At 39.9% G+C, this 19,983-nt stretch overlaps 1 protein-coding gene across 2 annotated transcripts in view; it reads right to left on the bottom strand.

Annotated features, from left to right (window-relative positions):
• The window catches only part of CPEB4 (cytoplasmic polyadenylation element binding protein 4), an 84,261-nt gene that overhangs the window by 13,312 nt on the left and 50,966 nt on the right, over window positions 1–19,983 (bottom strand). For both annotated transcript variants that reach the window (XM_044454372.1, XM_044454373.1), the window contains one exon: window positions 257–430. In XM_044454372.1, the coding sequence (XP_044310307.1) occupies window positions 257–430 (174 nt within the window). The remainder of the gene's footprint in view (window positions 1–256; window positions 431–19,983) is intronic.

The raw sequence follows: 19,983 nt of genomic DNA, 5'->3' as shown, positions 1-19,983 counted from the left end.
ACTGAAGTAGATGAAGAGAAAATCTATCACATGAGCTGTGCAGCTCATAACTTCTTATCCTCACAGTTCATAACCCAGAAGCCTGTGTGTCTGGCAGCTCATAGTTTAAGTAATTATTTTCACAGCCTAAAAAAAAAAAATCAGTCAGGAGATGAGATGCCTGCAATCTGAAATACTTATTCCATTCCCTCCCCGCATGTCATAATTAACTTTGGCACTTGGTTATATTCTTGGCTATACTGCTATCCGGGTATACCTTCATCAATATCAGGTGGCAAACCACCTACAAACACCTTGCGGGAGTACCGTTCCACGCGCTCGCCATTCTGGTGCGAGAAGCAGTGTGGAGAGCCCAAGCCGCTATGGAGGGTCTGATCTCCACGTCCATCATCCAGAAACCCATCTTCCATTGGGAATAGTGAGGACTGACCTACAATGGAAAAGACAAAAAAATCCAAAACATACTAACAGATTATATTTAAGTATTCTTCAATATTCTTTCAGAATAGCAACTATTATTTCATTAACCTCAATGTCAGTATATTTTCCCATTACCATCATGAATCAATGAAAAATAATTACATGTTTTTCTTATTCCCACACACCGACATCTTGGTATACAAAGACCCATTATTAATTCCACAGAGCAGAACATTATCAGACACCAACTTTATTACACTATATGGGGGAATGAAAATTTTAAATTATTATTAAATGGTTACTTATTCCAAACTCTCCATGGTTAAAATCGCCTGTTTTTGTTCCAATCACTGACACTAAACTTTTTCCTAAATATATGCCTCAGAAAACTACAGAAAGTCCATGAAGAATCACTCCCAGTGATTTTCCCCAATATCAAATGAAAATAAGAATAGTGAGTCATTACAAATTGTGAAACTTTTGCCCTATCCATATGGCTTAATAGTTCAAATAAGATATCTCATACCTAGTTTACATTTAAATCTCACAGCCACCATCTGACAAAGGCAGGAAAAATAGTCTACCAAACAAAACATGTTCAGGAAAAACAAAAAAACCACCCTAAAATCATGTGTTAGCTCACTCTGAGCTATCTTAGTTGTCAGTGAAGGAGCAAACTAGTGAGATCACCATAATTAATGCTAGCTGTTCCATAAGCCTCATAATACTGGTCAGGCAGTGCAGTGCAGCAGTTGCACTAGTCTTCCCCAATCTGGTGTCCTCCAGATGTTTTAGATTGCAACTCTCATTAGCCCCAGCCAGCAATGCTAGGAGTTGTGGTTCAAAACAACTGGTGGGTCCCAGGCTGATGAAGGCTAGTTAGTGTTTTGGACTTGTTGGGAAGACCCAGGTTTTAATTTCTAATCTATTAGAATCTCAGGGCATGTCCTTGTACCAGTCATCCTTGTACCCATCGGTGCGGGTGTTCAAGGATAGGCTGGATGTCCACATGGTGGGCATGTCGTGAGCAGAGCCGGCTGGTGCCGGAGGTCAGATTAGATGGTCCGGGAGACCCCTTATGACTTGCTCTGTTTCTATTAATTATCTCTCAGCCTAAAATACCTCACACACTTGTAGAAAGGATAAAATGGAGTTGAATGGAAAAAACATATATCCTCCTTCAAATTCTCTAGAAGAAAGGCAGTAGAGGAACATAATACTTGCCTTAACCATAAAGTAAATATTATTATGACCCATTAATACAACTGCAGTTGGATTTCAATCTGATCATGGTACAATTCTGTTCCCATCAAGCCAACCCCAACCTATTACCCACTCTCTCCCTTCTAACACACCAACTGATTCTGCACATTCCCCCTTCCCTTCCCTTCCCTTCCCTTCCCTTCCACCCCACTGCTGGTGTCAGCAAGCTGCAGGCAGGGATGAAAAATTTCAGCCCTGGGGGCCAAATCTGTCCCTCCTAGAAACATTATCTAGCCCTCCTCTGTTTCCTCCAATGGCCACACCTCCTTTCTCTCACTGCCAATCATTCAGTGGTTTCCCGCCTTTTGCACATTTCTGCTATTTAAACAAGTTGAAAAGTTGTTTCTAAAGCAGAGTTACTGGCAATAAGTACTCTATGCTAGTATTTGGGGCTTGCCAGTCTGCTTTGGGCACCCACCACTGGAATCCAACCCCGCTTCTCCTAAATGGAATTTGGTTTTTGGGATGAAAGAGGTTCAACACCCCCTGCTGTCAGGTAGGGCAAGGAAATGAGGACACTCCCTTTCTCACTTTGGCAGCTAGTCACCTCAGAAAACAGTTTTCCCAAGGGTTCCTGACAGTGCCCATCAGAAAACTGTATTTCCTAGAAGCGGGCACTAGAGAAGAATAAGGGCAGGGTACGGCCTCCTTGCCTTCCTTCTCCCTACAGTTTGCTGATACAACTGCCAGAACCTAGCCATCACTACAACACTGCAAGAAAGGCTTTATGGGCAAAGAGGAACTCAGACTGGCTCAGAAATGAGCTAGCCAATTCTGACTGCTGGGGTAAATAGCTCAGCTTATTTCTAATCCAACCTGACATGGGTCAGGAGGTTCACCCAGCTCTAGTCTGAGCTATGCCACTCCAGAGTAGAAGAGAGCTCACAGAATTACATTTTCCTCTATAGACTAGCATGCCAATGAGAAGTGGTACACATGAGACAGAGATTTACAGCTTCAGAGTGAACTGAACTATAGGTGGCTTTCTCTTGGCAGTAATTATTAGCTTGACATTACATACAACAAGTCCATGGATTGTCTAGAAAAGTCATGTTGCCAATATTCTTCTGTTGTTTATTCTATGAAGTCCCCCTTACTAGGATACTTGCTGTGTATATTACTAGAAAGATGTTTTGTGTTATACCCACTTAATATGTGTGTGTGTGTACAAAACTGATCACTTTAGCACATATCTTGCTCTATTATTTCAAGGCATACTAGAAGCAGCTTGCATTTCTGGCTTTTTGTAGTTCAATTTAGATTACTATTCATATGGAAGAAAAAATGTGCTAAAATCTCTTAAATGTTTTTTCCAAGAATCACCACACTGCAGTTTTATTGGAGTACTTCAAGATGGTTGAAGAAAGAATTTTTAAATGATCAGTGTAAGAGTTTTAAAATGTAGCTTTGCAAATCGTACCATATATATTTAATATGGAAAGCTGAACACTTCACCAGTCACTAGTAAAAATAGGTACAAGGAACTCTGAAATTCAAATACTATATATAGCCTGGTGACACTTCCACTGTGAGCATGCACTGCAAGCATTCAACAACAAGGGCAGCAGTCAAAGTGCCACAGCCTCCTTTCCACATGAGAAGTGGCAGCTACAAGGAGTTAGCCCCTGGAGTCACAGTGGGTAGGTGAAGGCAGAGAGGGAGAACAGCTAATGGACAGAGCGTTCTGTCTCTCTCCCCAAGCCCTTGTCTCTTTGATCAAGTAGCTAGGACAGGGAAAGGCTGAGATGTGTCTCCCTCTAGCCCCACTATGCACACCGTCTAACATGGTAATATTCGAGTCACGAATAAAAACTTTACAATTTCCTAGTTTACCATGACCTACCAAACCCAACTCCTGATTAGAAGATAAGCGCATCAATACTAATCATAATCTAAATTCCAGAACATTTGTTTTCTCCACAAAAGTAATGATGTGAAAACAACTGAGAGGGATCGCTCTCTTTTAACAATATTATTTTGAATCCCAGAGTGCCCTTCCTCTCTAGAATTATCTCCTCTTACAATTCTAACTATCACTGGAGAATTTTTAAAATAGCAAATTCCCAACCCCAAACCAGGCAATATTGAGAAGCTAACAAAGTGGCATGTATCTACGATTACTGACTCAGCATGCATATTTAGACGATGCAGTCCTAGCAATGCGCTTCTCTCATTCCCTCTATTTTTAAAAGCACCTAAGTGACTTAATTGCCAGGTTCCATTTTCACAAATGATGTAAAATTTCCCCAAACTTCAGATGATGAACCTGCCGGCACCTTCAAGCCAACTCTGCAATGCTGAAAGGCCCTTCAGAACCAACAAATGCAGTTCTAAGGCTCCAGGCATCTCAGATGCAGAGAGCTTTGCCTCAATCACAGGAGAGAGCAAGACTTGCAATCTGACTCTACAGGCGCACACTACTTTAGCAGTATTAAACCACTGATGTTGGAATGCTCAGTGACTCAGTGGCTGCGAACAATGTGGCCCTTCCTTGGGTAGCATAACAAATGTTTAGAACAAAGCCAATGCTAATACTTGCAATGGTTCATGGCCAAAGCCACCTTTCGGGGAAAGACCTGGAAGACCAAGTCATTTAGGTGCTTCTCTAAGTAGCAATGCACCTTCTGCAAGACACACCATTAAACCTATCTTTAAAAAAAAAGTCAGATTTACATTGCAGAAACACTGTTAGATATTGCTTTGACTTGATAGAATTATACCAGTTCTGCCTAGACAGTCTTATTGTGTGAGATACTACATTCATCAAAGGTTACCACAGCATGCAAATTGAGGAGGCCTGGCTTATAAAACAAAAAACAAAACTGCTTCCAGACTATCTTACAGAAGCAGCTTTTGCATTAGCTGTGCACATTTTAAACATTAGAAAATTAAAGAGGAATGTTGTTACCTCGCCTTCTCCCATATGTCCTTGCTGCATGTCAAAGAAGAAAAACAACCTTTCAACATTGTTAAAAATATTTTTTGTTTCACCTCCTTCATGACAGGTCAGTGATTCTCAAGTGTTAGTGCACTGCAGACCAAGTTAAAAGGGGAAAAAACCTTCCTCCCATACCCACATCTTTTGTTACTGGGTATACAGCACTGAGACAGAAGCTAACAAAGTGATCTCATTCAGAAAACTAGCTACTTTGTGTACACTAGTGCACTGCATGGATCTCCAACTTTATTAGTAATGACTGTTTCTCTCTCACTGCTAAGACACTGCATCATTTGACTCTGATCTTTGCATTCTATGTGTTTCCTAAACATCATGCAATTTTGTTTCAGTGACTTAATCTCTTTGCACAGGAAAAACTATGTGATTATGTGAAGCTGAAGATAGGAAGGTTAATGCCTAGGGGTCTACAACTTTTAGCCCAGCATCTAGCTAATCATTTTGTAAACACATTATCCATTGGGCCAAACCATTTAAAGAGCTCTGTAGATTACAGATGATGCATGAGGCTGTTTTCTAGCTACATTCCTGGGACTTCCCGAGTTTACTATTCCTAAGCTTTGACTTGCCATGGAGAATAAAGTGCTCTAATGCTCTAGCTGATGCCCCTGACTAATGGGCACACACTCAGCAATGCCAATTAAGAAAAGGAATAAATGCAGGAATGCTACAGCCTTGTTAAAAAGCTTTCAAGCATCAGCATACACTTCATGCACAAAGCAATAGCCAACAATGGTTCTCTTTTACCTATGAAAGTCACTAACAGGATTTTCTCTCTAATTTCTAGAACAAGGGCTTAGCACCTTACATCCTAACATCCTCTCACCATTTGAAGTCATAGAAAAAAACTCACAACTCAACTCTAAGAATTATAAGCATGTCAACAATGAAAAGAAAAAGAAAGAGAACCCAAACATCTTTTCTTCTAAAAGATTTGTAGCTTTTGTTCCCAATGTGCCCAGCTCCAATGTTTTTATTTGTCCAGCTACCCACATGAGTCAATTTTTGGCGGCTGCTCTCTCCACCTTTCTCTTTCTGCAGATCTTCAGACAAATTGGAATGCCCTTCAGTCTGTAAAGTCTGACTGTGCAGTCAGGGCAAGTCAGCAGTGTGCAGAGGATCCAGAGCCAGAGAAAACGATGAACAGTTTGGTGATAGGAAAATTTAAATTGCAGGATCACCTTCCTGGAAGGGAGGGTCTTAGCAATAATTCCTGTTTCACATCAAGTATTCCATTGTTTATAGATATAGAAAGGCCTTAGGGTGTTTCTGTGATTCCTGAATGAAAAAACTTAGCTCACTACTCTCCCTTGTGTGTGCCTGACAGAGCCTCAAGTGTTTTCAGAGAGTTTGCTGCCTAAAAACCAATAAAATCCTGCTTGTGGTCTATAACTGGCTAACAAAACCAAATATACAACACAACTTGCCTTGTTTGGTGCACTGACAAGCTGGTTAACATTGCTGCAATTCCTCTTGAGGCTCACAAGGGCAATATTAAATTGGCAGACTCCCTGTTCTGTCATTGGTATGTCACTACAAGCCTGTTTTTGAAAGAAACAGTACCACAGCCCTGTGGTAGCTTTTTCTCCGGCAGATTTCCAAGCTGCCTCAAATCCAGATTTCTCAGAGAAACTGCAGCCAAACACCACAACTTTGAACACTTTATTAAATATCTTCTGAACTATTTATTTGCTTGTTGAAAATACAGTGACATCTACGTCATTCGTATTTATATAATCTACACCATGCCAGAAACAATTTTCAAACCATTTCTGGGACTGGGTTTGGGGGTATCATTCCACTGAATGATTCCAAACTTTTTGAATATTTCCAATTCACATACAGATTTAAATTTTATTTGCTTGCTTTAGCTCAAAGACAATCTTATCTCATTGGAACCCTTTGTAGGATTTTCTCAAAAGATTTTGACAGACTAGGAAAATACCCATCATATTTATCAAAGCATTTTTCAGTATTTTGGAAAGTCTACTATTTTAGAAGTGCCAAAGCTCAAATTTATTAAAATATGCTTTCATCAAAGAAGTGGGCCACAAGTGGGAATGGGCTGATTCTAAAATCTGCACAGAAAATTAAACTTGTTTTACTAAACGTAAAAAACCAGCCATCACCGAATCTCCCTAACAAAAAATACTTCATTATTGGCACACTGAATAAGCAGATCCACCCTAAGAAACATATTTAAAATATCAAGCAATTTTATTTCCATGGAATGCCACATTAACTCAGTCCGAGCCACCACATGCCTTCTTGATCCTTGCCCACCTTTGTTGATTGGGAGATCTGAAGGTGTTCAGCCCTGGGTCCAGGAGGCTGTCAATGCCTCATTAAGAGACGGAATGGTCCCTGCCCCATTAAAGGAGGTAGTAGTGAGACCACTCCTAAAAAGGCCAGGCCTGGATCCAGGGTTCCTGGATAATTAGTGATCCATTATTTATCTCCCCTTTTTGGACAAAGTGTTGGAGCAGGTGGTAGCTGGGCAGCTGCAGGCACTCTTGGAGGATACAGATTATCTGGATCCATTTCAATCTGGCTTTAGCCCTGGGTTTGGAATGGAGATGACCTTGGTTGCCCTGTATGATGACCTGTGCAGAGAGAGGGACAGGAGAGTGTGACCCTGTTGGTTCTCCTTGACTTCTCAGCGGCCTTCGACACCATTGACCATGGTGTCTTTCTGGACAGGATGACCAGGGTTGGGGTTGGAGGCACTGCTTTGCAGTGGTTCTGCTCCCACCTGGCTGGCTGAGTCCAGAAGTTAGTCCCGGAGGACTGTTGCTCTGTACCATGGCAGTGGTGCCATAGGGTATTGCAAGGCTCAGTACTGTCCCCCATGCTTTTTAACTTCTATATGAAGCTGCTGGGAGAGGTCATCTGGAGGTTTTGGCTGAGGACTCAGCAATATGCTGATGATACTCAGCTCCACCTCTCTTTACATCTCACCCAGGTGAGGATGTCACCGTCTTGAACCGGGCCTGAGCTTGATAATGGACTGGATGAGAATCAATAAGCTGAGGCTCAGTCCTGACAAGACCAAGGTGCTGCTAGTAGGAGGGTCATCTGACAGGTTGGCAGGGCAGTGCTCTGTCCTTGAGGGGGTTGCACTCCCCCTAAGGGACAGGGTCCATAGCCTGGGGGTGCTCCTCGACCTGGGTTTGTCCCTGCAATATCAGGTGAGCTCAGTGTCCAGGGGTTCTTCTCCAGCTATGAGAAACTTCATCCCTACCTTGACAGACAGAGCCTGAAAACAGTCATCCATGTCCTGGTAACATCCAAAATAGATTACTGCAATGTGCTGTATGTGGGACTGCCCTTGAAGATGGTCGGCAATTACAATTGGTACAGAATAGGGCCACCCAGTTGGTGGTAGGAGCCCCCAGATCGTCCCACATAACACCTATACTGAAAGATCTTCATTGGTTACCAATTGTGGCCTGGGCTCAGTTCAAGGTGCTTGGGTTGACATATAAAGCCCGAAATGGCTTAGGCCCCCATTATCTTAGGGAGCGCCCATATGGGTTTAGCCAGCCTTTCAGACCCATGCTATGTGAGTCATCCCTTAAGGAGGTGAGAGGGATGGTCGCTAGGAGGAGGGCCTTTTCTGCAGCTGCTCCCCAGGAGATTCACCTGGTGCCTTCCTTACTTTCTTTTCAGTGCCACTGAAGACCTTCCCTTTTAAAAACATTTTAACAACTAATGTCATAAGACCTTTGTTTTGTATTTTCTGTTTGTATTTTATTGTATTCTATTATACTGTGTTACTGGTTTTATTGTGTTTTTCTCCTGTAATTGTGAGCCTCCCAGTGGTGCTGTGCCACAACTGGGTGGCATACAAATGTTTAAAAAAAATAACTCAGGAAATTACAGAAAATAGGTCTTTGTGACCTTAAACATGTGTTTGTTTATCTCTGTTCCCTGCTTTGTATGCAATCCCACTTTGAGCTGCAGAAAGCAACAATGCCAGAGCCTCCAGGAAATAAAAATCCTGTTGGCATGAGCCTGGCAAGGTGGAGGGAGAGTAGCAGCATTATGGGGAGCCCCACTTCATTCCTCCCATTGAAACCAATGGAAGGGGATTATCTATGCCAACTCCACAATTGATGCAGACCAGCACCTTTGTCAAGAGATGTCTGGTGACTGCAGATCACTATCCCCTTCCCACATTTGAGAGGGTGCCCTCTGCAGTGTGTCTCGGAATTTTCCTTGGAGCTGGGCCAGGTCATTCAAGATACATCCCACTGAGAGTGGATCTTTCTCTACCTTTGGATCTCTCTCTGCCTTCTTCGCAGTGGCACCCAGTCTATGGAATGTGCTCCCCAGAGATGTCTGCCAGGTGCCCATGTTATACACCTTCTGGTGCTAGGTAAAGACCTTTTTATTTAACCATCATTTTAACAATTAAGTGTTTTAAACATTAAGATTTTATGTTTCTCTTTGTTTCACAGTCACACTTTCTATTTTATTTTCCTTTTTTAGTTTATAATGTTCAATTTTAAATGCTTTAATAATTGTAGTTTTAATATTGTAATTCAGAATTTTATATGTAAGCTGTCCTGAACACTTCCGCAGAATGATGGGATATAAATGCTTATAATGAATAAATAAATACCTTTGGAGAAGAAATTCAAAGAATCCTATGGCTCTTAGGATACCCTCTAAAAAACCATATGACTGCAGTTTAAGGCATTTACCCCTGAGCATGTAAACATCCACTCACATTATCCAAAAACATTTGCATAGACTGTCATTCCCTTCTACTGGTTCCCTCAGCAAACTGATGGTTCACATGAGTAGGCCCTGTAAGCAAGTCCTGGTAGCCATCCTCCCAAAAAAGAGGGTCATTTGCACAAAGATAGGCTAAAAATAATGGTCAGAGGTCAAAAATAAAAAGCCCTAGAGTAAGGAGATCTTTTGGAAAGTATTGGGTCAAATGACATTAGCTACATATGATAGATCCAGGTTTTAACTGAAAAAGATCCAGCATTCAAGGATGGATTTTGAGAAATTAAAATTTCCTATTGAGCATTCTACCATTATTGATAATATCCAATCCATTTACTACTCTTCATTTATTTAGGATCAGCACTTAAAACATGTCACAGAAGGAAGTGATGACTTGACCCCTGTTTGTAGGTTTTATAACCTGAAAGAGACAGATAGGCCAGAACTAAAAGAGATAAACAGAATTTGCTCAACTACTAAAAAGGGATGGAACTTGCCTTGAGTGCTTTGTCATTTGGACAGTACAAAAATACAGTAAATGAACAAACAAGGCAGTGGCAGTAGGTGAAATTATGAAGGTCCAATAAAAGCTTTATAGGAGGAACAGGATTTGAGAAGAGACCCTGCATAAAGCAGGGGACTGCAGCAGGCTGCTAGAACTGACTTCTCAAATTACCCAATACATTATATAACATTATGCGCACTTATACCTTTGAGCAGCTCCACACTTAATGCAACATGCATGCTTGTCAGGAGTGTACCAGTGTTCATCAACATTTCCTGTAGCAAACTTATAAAGTGTAAATGACAGATGTGTGCCATAAGACACCCATATATACATGCCAGGGGCTCTTGATTAGAGCAAGACACAGAGATCAGTCTCCTGCAAACAGAGGTTCCCAGGTTAAACCCCTAGCATGTGATCTCAAACAGGAGGACTAAAAAAAAAAACCTTCTGCCTGTGACCTCAGAACACCAGTGCAGTCAGAGTAGCAAACAGTCACCTAGACTGACCAATGATTTGCCAAGTAAAATAGCTTTATTTGCTAGCAAACACCTGAAGTTGTCATTCTCAGTTTTTACAGTGTGGAAACCTTTGTGTCCCAGAGCAAAGACTGTTGATGTCTGAAGTAAGTAGCGGTGTGTATCCAGAAGCTTCACGAGTGAAGGGCATGATAATTAAGCCAGCACAAGAAACTATAAAAGTCCTGAGCACCATGCAATCTATTAAATGTTTCCATGTGAGCCGACATCAATATTTGCTATTGGAAATTTCCTGATTTCCACCCCTATTTGCATACTGAGGATGTGGCTGAGGCACATTGAGGTCATGGCTCTGTGGTAAAGTACATGCCTTGCCTGCAAACTGTTCCAGGCTCATTCCTGCTCAAAACCTTTGAAAGCCAATGCCAATCATTGTTGACAATACCAGGCTAGACAAAGCAATGGTCTGAACTGGTATAAGGCAGTGTCCTATATGGCAAGTAACATATTAGTTCTTCAAACAAAAATTATGTGTAACTAAGATCTTGCAATTCTTTTGTTTTGCTTGCTTGTTTACACATTTTATGGAAGCAAGCATTTGCTTAAATTTCTTAATAGGATCTGCTAGAAGGCAAGAAAATAAGAAGGGTCTAACTAGATCACAGCAGATTCATCTAAACCAGCAATGTTGATCTCCCACAAATATTGGTCAAATATCACAGAAAAGTTCACAACCAATATACGTGATAAAGATACTAGTCAGGTTTATCAGCAGTTACTGCTTGTTGTCATTGACAAGTCTCATCTCTATGAATGTGCCTAGTGCTTTTTTGAAAAGCCCTCTGAACTAGTGACCTTTGCCACATAGTGAAAGCATGAATGGTCTAAGATGGAATGTATCTTAAGAAATATGTTCTCTGGGTTTCTCTGAATCTTCTGAATGAGGGATGCCAAAAGCAACAAGAAAGCTTTTTTCAGATAAGCCCAAAACAAAAGATATATGAAAGAGAAAGGTGTACAGCACCTAAATAACCATAAGCAACCATGAATAAGGAATGACAGCACTTGGGATTGCAATACCTGAAGGAGAGCACCTTCTGACCTGAATCTACCTAGACAATGGCTCCAAGTGGCACCTCCAAATCATGTCTGGAGAATGGCAACAAGCAGATGGTCCTTCTCATTAGTGCCCCCACAATTGAGAATCGGTATCCCTACTGTGGCTCATCTGGGCTCCATGCTTGTAATCCTTTCAACACAAGGTTACAACTGTCCTCTTCCTCAAGGCATTCAATGACATTTAATGGCATCTAGGCATATGTCAGCCTAGATGCATTGAAATTGTTTCAAGTTGCTCCAGTCGTTTTAAGGAGTCACTGCGACAGTGTGAGCTTGGGTGTACTCTGAGGGATGGTGGACAGGAGAGCCTGAATGTTGTCCATGGGATCGTGATGGGTTGGGCACGACTTTGCAACTAAACAAAAAAAATGTTTTAAATTCTGTTTTGCATTTGGTTTATGGGAATTTTATGCTGTTTTATTATTCTTGTGGTTTGTGATTTTTATGAATTGTTGTGAGCCACCCAGAGGGCTTCAGCTACTCGGTAGTACAGAAAGTTCAGTGAATGTACTGTACAATGAGTGGACAGTAAATATTTCAAGAGGAACATCTCTGCCAGAATCAAAGAAAGATGTTAGGTGAACAGTCCAGGCAGGATTTATACTGTCCTGGTACTACTGTTGCGAAGATCCTCCTGCAGCTAACTCCTCCTCATCACTGTACACTAGAGTCTAAGGGGTCCAGTGTGTGCTCTCTGAAACTGATCTTAAATTACAAGTAGTATCATATGAGAGAAGCTAGCCCTTGAGGTATCCTAGACCAAGATAGCTTAGTCTCTAAAGGTCAACACCAGCAATTTTAATTAAGTCCAGAAACCTACTGAAAGATCATCAAGCCTTGAAAATTGGTATCCTGTGTACTTGGAGCCTAATTTTCCCTTTTTCATTTGCACAGTATATTAAACTGACACTTTCAGTTTTTCACTGCAGGAAATACAGAAATACTCCTTATTTTTAGGTCATGCTGTATTGAAAAGTCACCAGGTTACAAAGTGGGCCAAAAGTCAAGTGAAAGTCATGAAAAATATGCCTGATTTAGCTTCTGAACGCTGTATTCTATTTGTAAAACAGTTACTGCTGGTAAAACTGGAATGCATGAATATAATGATTAGCTCAGACAATGAGGAATTTGCTAGCATCATTGTTTTGCTTTTTCCCCTCTATCCTTCTTTTCCCACCAAGCTCTATTTTGTATTATGATGAAAACAATGTCTTAATTGTAGAAACATATGTGCTAGAAAGTACACAGGCCTCAACATTAATACTAATCTGAAAGAAAATTTACTAATCTGAAAGTAAAAACTAGAGTAAGACCTAGAAGCAGTACAAAGATTTAAAATACAATACAAAATTTTAAACAGACTGAAACCTAAAAATTTAGGCAAATTCTTGGGAAAATAAGGTTTTTTACCTCGCACTGGAAAGAATACAACAATAGCTACCAGGTGAGCCTCTCTGAAGTTTGTTCCATAGTCAGAATATTATAACAAAAAACACCCTCTTCTTAGTAGCTGCCTACCTGACCACCCTTGGCAGGGGCTCCCACAGAAAGACTACTGAGGATGATCTTAGGGACCAGGCAGGTATACATAGGATGGGACAATCCTTCAGGTAACTTGGTCTTAAGCCATTTAGGGCTCTCAATGTTTATACCAGTGGCTTTGAATCAGTCCCAAACATTGAGTAGAAGCCAGTGCAGATGGTAAAGTACTAATCTAGTGTGATCATAATGGTCAGTATTCCTTAGCTATCTTACTGCCCTGTTTTGGACCAGCCAAAGTTTCTGGATCATTCTTAAAAGCACCCCATGTATAACACATTGCAGCAATCCCACCAAGAAATTAGCAGCGCATGGATAATTATAGCTAGGCTAACCCTGTTCAGACAAGGATGCAGTAAGTATATCCATCTAAACTGATAAAAGGTGCTCTGTGCCACCAAGTCTACTTGTGCTTCTAGGGCCAATGCTGGATCTAGCAAACTATAAACATTACCTTTTAGGGGGAGTGTGACCACCTCCAGAACCAGTCAAATATCACTTATATAGCCAAGTGAACTATCTTTTAAAGCTACCCCATTTTGTCTGTACTGAGTCTCAGTTTAGTGGCCCTCATCCAGTCCATTACCACACCTAGTCATTGAGTAAGAACAGCAACTGCCTCACCTGGAATTGATGAAAACGTGAGAAACAGCTGGGTGTCCTGGGCATACTGATGACACCTCAGCCTACACCTCTGGATAACCTCCCCCAGCAGTTTCATGTTGATGTCAAACGGCACAGGGGATAAAACAGCCCTGTGAAACCCGCAGAATAACTGTCAGGGTAAAGAGCAATAATCACCCAGCACCACCTTTGGAAATTGGCCATCAGTATCCAAAGCCACTGGAAAGTCCAACAGGGTTGTACTGCCCCTGTCCGTCTCCCAAGCAAAAACCATAAAGAAAACAAGGGGAAAGAAAACTCAACAGAAAGCTATCCCATACTCAGCAATATCTCCTAAAGGAGTGCAAGAACAGGATAAAGTTCCTGATGAGACTACCAACCTGGCAGCCAAAGAACTAAGTGGGAATGGGAGGAGATTCACTCCTGAACATGTGGTGAACTTCCTGCCAAAACTTCTTAGCTAGAAGCTAGAGCCAAATATGGCTCTGCACAGACCATGAAGAAGTAGCATCTGCCCATTCCTATGCTTAACAGCAAATAAAGTTCTGAACACAGACATATGGTTACTTATTGTATAAAGACTATTATAACTAGATCATTAGACAATATTTTTCTTTAAAGTTACAGTATCAAAGAGCAAATGTGAAAAATAGCTAGTATACCAGTTAGAGAGGCTACATTTTAAAATATCTGAGCCATTTTACTAAACCAGAATCAAGTAGTATTTTACCATTTTAAAAAGGGCACAAATACAAAACAAAATGCAGCCAGTTTCTACAATCTTTCATTAACAGTTTGGTTATCTGATTAGTGAACCTTAATCAGAAGAACAATAATTGGTCTCAGGATGGAGGTGAAAAGCTACTTAACACATCCTTCAAACCAAGTTAACAAGCCAAGGGCAAGAAAATCTTTGATCACTGCAAGCAAGAATGTTCCAGGAAGAGGCTGAATTACAGTAGCTAAGATACACTACCAGAAAAAAGTACTATTAGCCCTTCTCCTATGCAAAGGGCAAGCAGGCATGCATGCATTCATTCATTTTCTCTCTTTCTCATATATATATATATATATATATATATATATATATATATATATAAAATAAAGCCCCCCCCACACACACACACACACATATAATGAAAACCTATATATATGTGTGTGTGTGTGTGTGTGTGTGTATATATAAAATAAATATAGGCTTTCATTCATTCATTCTCTCATATATATATATATATATATATATATATGGAGAGAGAGAGAGAGAGAGAGAGAGAGAGAGAGAGAGAGAGAGATTGATTGATTTATATCCTGCCTTTTTCCTACAAAGGGCTCAAGGCAGCTTACATCATCTCTCCTCCTCCATCTTATCCCCACAACAACAACCCTGTGAGGTAGGTTGGGCTGAGAGTTGGTGACTGGCCCAAAGTCACCCAGTTGGCTCCATGGCTGAGCGGGGACTAGAACCCAGATCCTCTGAGTCCCAGTCCCATGCTCTTAACCACTACACTACACTGGTTCACTTGCAGGGTAGAAAGCAAAAGGTACTTTGCATGTGTTCAGAGGCCATTTTAATATGTTCTACAGCTGAACAGACATCTTTTGGCTACTAAGTCAAGACATCATTTGTGGGCCTGTTTCAAAAAAAAATAAAAATCAGAATTTCAGAAAAAAATAAGGTTTGTATGTCCATAAACCAGGGTTTGTATGTTGCATTCTAACTTGCATAGACTTTCACAAAATTAGACACTGTGGGTTGGATGGAAACAACAGTTAGCAATGGCTAGATTAAATCTCATTAATTTAGATAAGCATATCTAAGGCATAATCATGAATATTTAGTACGAAACAAATACAACTCCCTGTTTGCCACAGCTAGAGTTACAAGACTTTTTTTCTGTCGAAAAAAGGAATAGAATTCTGACTTAAGTCCAACCTTATGATACATTGATGACTGAATCTCAACTTTATGAGGGCATAGCATGATAAAGAGATTTAAGATATTTGTTTAAAAACTTATGTGAAATTCTTTATAAATGAAACATAAACATTTCCTTTGACTGTATTTAAACTGTCCTGTCTTCTTGGGCTGGGGCAGAGTAGATATTTAATAAATACATGTGTAGGGTATTTGAGCTTTTTGTGTATATGTTTATAACCTTTCACCCAGCATAAGCCCTTGATTAGGAATAAGATAATAACCAAGCCAAATACATTATTGCATGTATAAATTTATACTAATTTTATTTTTTATAGGATCATTTCTATCCCACCTTTTGGGCCCATGTAAAATTGCAGATGTGAGGACACAAGAAAGCAGTAAAATGCTGTTTATGAAGAAATGCAGTCATATCTCCACGGGAAAAAATGCTTAGAGCAAATGTGGCTATTAAATGTTTGACATGTGTGTCAATACCTTAAGGACACACAATATAATGAAACCCAGAAGTTTTAGGCAATTGCTAAACAGTAGTTCATCTGCTAGCAGTACCTTCATCTCTCTTGTGCCAACAAACACATGTATTTTGTGTGCTGCTAACGCTTTTGTACATGGTAACTTGGGCACCATCCAATAAAAAGATGGTGCCCAAGTTACCAATATTTACACTTTTCACACAGTTTAGAAGGTTGAGGATTAAGATATTAGGAACGATTGCCCTTCTGGCTAATTCAGTTCATTCTCCCTCCCTTTTCTTTTACTGTGTGCACACAGAGAATGGTGTTAAATGTACTTATCTTATATGTTACTATAGTTCTGTATCCCACAATTTTTTACTGAAGTCTATTGCCACTTTCACTTAAAGAGAATCTTTGGTTAAAGAATCAGGGATCATATGTTTGCTTTTTCACAACCACTCATGTTCTACAATTCTTTTTCACATTTTTTCTTTTTTTTCCTGTTTGTCCTCTTAAATGCCACATCTTTTCCTGACTGTTAAGAGCAGTATGACAATGGAAGCAATTACCTAGGGATGTTGTGGTAATTCGGCTTTACCACACTAGAGGCATACAAGATGCAACTAGAGAGCCATCTGAGAAGGATGGCTTAAGTCAGTGTCCTCAGAGCAAAGGACTGGACCTGGTGGCCTCTGGCCCCTTCCAACTCTTCTGTTCTATGATTCTATGATATTTGCTTGAAATCACTGTACTTAACTGAATGCTACCTTTTCTTTCCTCTGTGGAAATTTCCATATGCAAAATAATTAGTCCTACATTGATTTTACAAAGGAAAATACTCCAACAGGTATCAGGCTATTTAATAAATGGCAAAGCAAACATTAGTAAGGGTAGACTGGCAATTTCAACAATTGACAATTTAAACTCATCATATACATTAATACTTTGCGTTTTGTCTACCTTATTTGTACCAAGGTATATAATAATATAGGGACCTGTATGAATCTGAGAATTAATGGGAATTAGTTATGCGATATTAGCATTTTAAAAAATGCCATATAGAGTTTTATTTCAAAATTTTGAAGTATGAAATTTTCCAAAATGTTCAACCCTTTATCTCTGTGGTGTCAGCAGCCCTTTTAAATGAATCAATCCAGTTATTTCAAATACTCATCACTAGTAGTCCATTTTTTCCTGTTCCTATAGGGTACAGCGATAAATCAATTTCTAGCAGGTACTGGAAAAGGTACACTGCACACAGAGATACAGGCATATCAGTGCACCTCTTATGAACATTTACCTATAACAAGCTTTTAACTAGGTAAGAATTATGGCCAAACCAGATACTTTCTCAAATTTTAAGACACAACTGTGGGAAAAATGGTAATGGATTAGAATCTATGACCTGGTTCACTTGACATGAGAAACCATCACAGGTTGCTACCCACAATGGTTTGCCATGTTGTGTAAACCCAGAATTTAACACAACAATACAGCTTGGCATGTTTGGGAAGCCCAAATGCATTTAGAAAAAAAAACCTTTCAATTTGGTATCCAAAACTATATATATATATATATATATATATATATATATATATATGGTTATATGTAACCAAATACTTAATCCTCAACACTTTATAAGAACATTTCCCCTCCAGCAAGTACTGGCCTCTTCCCATACTCCACAAGTTAAATGCACGCGAAGACTATGTTCTTCAAAAGTATTTAATAATAACTGCAAAATCAGTTCCTGGACATGATTCATTCACAAAGCTTGTTGCTAGAATTACACTGTTGTGTTTAAGGTTCAACAAAATGTAAAATCAGATGGATATGTTTATACATTCAAGGGAAAGTTTGCCTGGGACCAAAATGATCTCACAGCAAACAGGAATGTAATTACATCTTTTGACCCACTTGGTTTGGGTCATGTTGAAAAAACAAGAAAGAGAATTATCAGAATCAAATGCACACCAATTTGTAGCTAAAGCATCTGATTAACAAACTCAAATAGTGCTAATAGGATTCTTGTATGATTCTCGGAACCCATACAGAAAGCAAGGACATACAGCACTCTTATTCAAAGAAAAATGTAATGGTAAATGTTCATTTGGTTAACCACTTCGAGTTCAAATTTACAACTTTGTAACCCACTGGGTCAGCTGGTAAAGTAGGAATGGGCAAACTTGTGGTCTTCCAGATGTTTCCATTCACAACTCCCATCAGGCCTAGACAGGATAGTTAATGTGAGAGATTATGAGCACTATAGGCCAAAACAACTGCAGAGCCACAAGCTGCCCACACCGAGATAAAGTGCAACCTGTGTCCATTTATATGGTGTTGCTTTATTGCCTTCTTAGGCAATTCCCCATTCATTTGATGCAGGGAACAAGAGGAGAGGCTCCCACCCAAACTAATGCTTAGCTGTAGAATCTTCCTGCCAGTAGGCTCCACACAACCTCAGAGCTCCTATTGTGTGCTGCACAGCTGCAATCCTATGAACATTCACCAAAAAGTAAACCATGCAGATTCTTACATCTGACTAAACAGGCTTGGTAATTGCAGAGTAAGTTTATATTGCAATGATTGCAGTTTCCAAAAATAAACATTTTTGCAACCATATAGAAATTCCTTATTCTTATCAGTTTAGGCTCCTCATGCTCACTGATAACGTTCAGTCATTCAAAAGATTTTACAGAACTTTTTGGCAAAGTTTGCTCATAACATCAATCCATGGATTGCTTAAACCACAAATAGTTTTGCCAAAGACTGGGCAAAAGCAAGTGAGCATGCTGTCTGAGGTAGACTCACCACTTCAGCTTGAAATCAGCTTAAACCAACCCTGTTCCTGGGTTGTTCGATCTAACATTCAAACCTGGACCTCTTTGCTAGAGAAGAAACAACCCAGAGTTTAGACAAAACTAGAGTTAGAACTCTGAAGGAGTGTGCGTGTATGAAAACTCTACATTGTCTGTCTCTCAACAGCATTGTTTAATCCATTAAATAAATTTATTTGCAAAGCAGGTCTGTGTGTGAAATCCACATTATTTCACTAAAGTTCAAGAGATGGCACATTCCCAATTTACAAAAGCCTCAGTAAAACCATTTCATACAGTCTCTCTTGTCCCACCTTAGCACTTATCACTGGTAATAGCTCTACCCCCAGGCACTGTCCAGGCCAAAACAGAGATTAGGATACATAAAGCTTTCTACCCAATGTTAAGTCAACTACCTGATCAAATATGAATGCATAGTCAGGTCTTTAGTCCATCACATTAAAGGAGGTCAATGTTTATCTTTCCAAGGTTGTACTATCAGCCTTTAGCTATCAGAAGGACAGAGAATACATTTGTGGTGATCATATGTTAACTTCCAAGAAGCAGGTAGATAATTTAAAGGTGCATCTACATATTAAGAAGTGTTCCATGACAAAGAATAGCAGCATAATCTCCTTTTAAAGGGGGCACATCCTAGGCCTTTCCCAAACATATGCTGGTATGTATTAGCTGCATTATACCTCCAACAAATATCTGAGACAGACAGACCCTTATTAAAGAGACATTTAATATGCTGTCCAATAAAAACAAAAGGTTTTAGGTTTTTCTAAATAAGATGCAAACTGAGATCCACAGACATCAGATGGAGCTAGCAAGGCAACTATCCATTAAGCAAAATGGGACAATCCAGTTCCTTACTCCATTCCTGTTTAAGACACTGTGTATCCTATTTATCCATCAATAATGTTTATAGAAATGGATCATAAGTTAATTTGTCTGACAGGGCCCAACAGCAAGAGAGCCACTGAAGTTGTAAGAGCAGAAGGGCCAAATCAGGATACTAACAAGTGTTACAACAACAAGTATTGCCATTCAGGCAAATCATATTTAGCCTGCAAAATGGAGAACAACAAAAACCCCTCATTGCCACCCATGAGCTGATCCAAGGTA

Source organism: Varanus komodoensis, unplaced genomic scaffold (genome assembly GCF_004798865.1).
Source record: "Varanus komodoensis strain SLA01 unplaced genomic scaffold, ASM479886v1 scaffold7_3, whole genome shotgun sequence".
In the NCBI taxonomy this organism is placed as follows: Eukaryota; Metazoa; Chordata; class Lepidosauria; order Squamata; family Varanidae; genus Varanus; species Varanus komodoensis.
The sequence above is the reverse complement of the archived record's forward strand: the minus strand, read 5'-3'. Positions and strand labels throughout refer to the sequence as shown.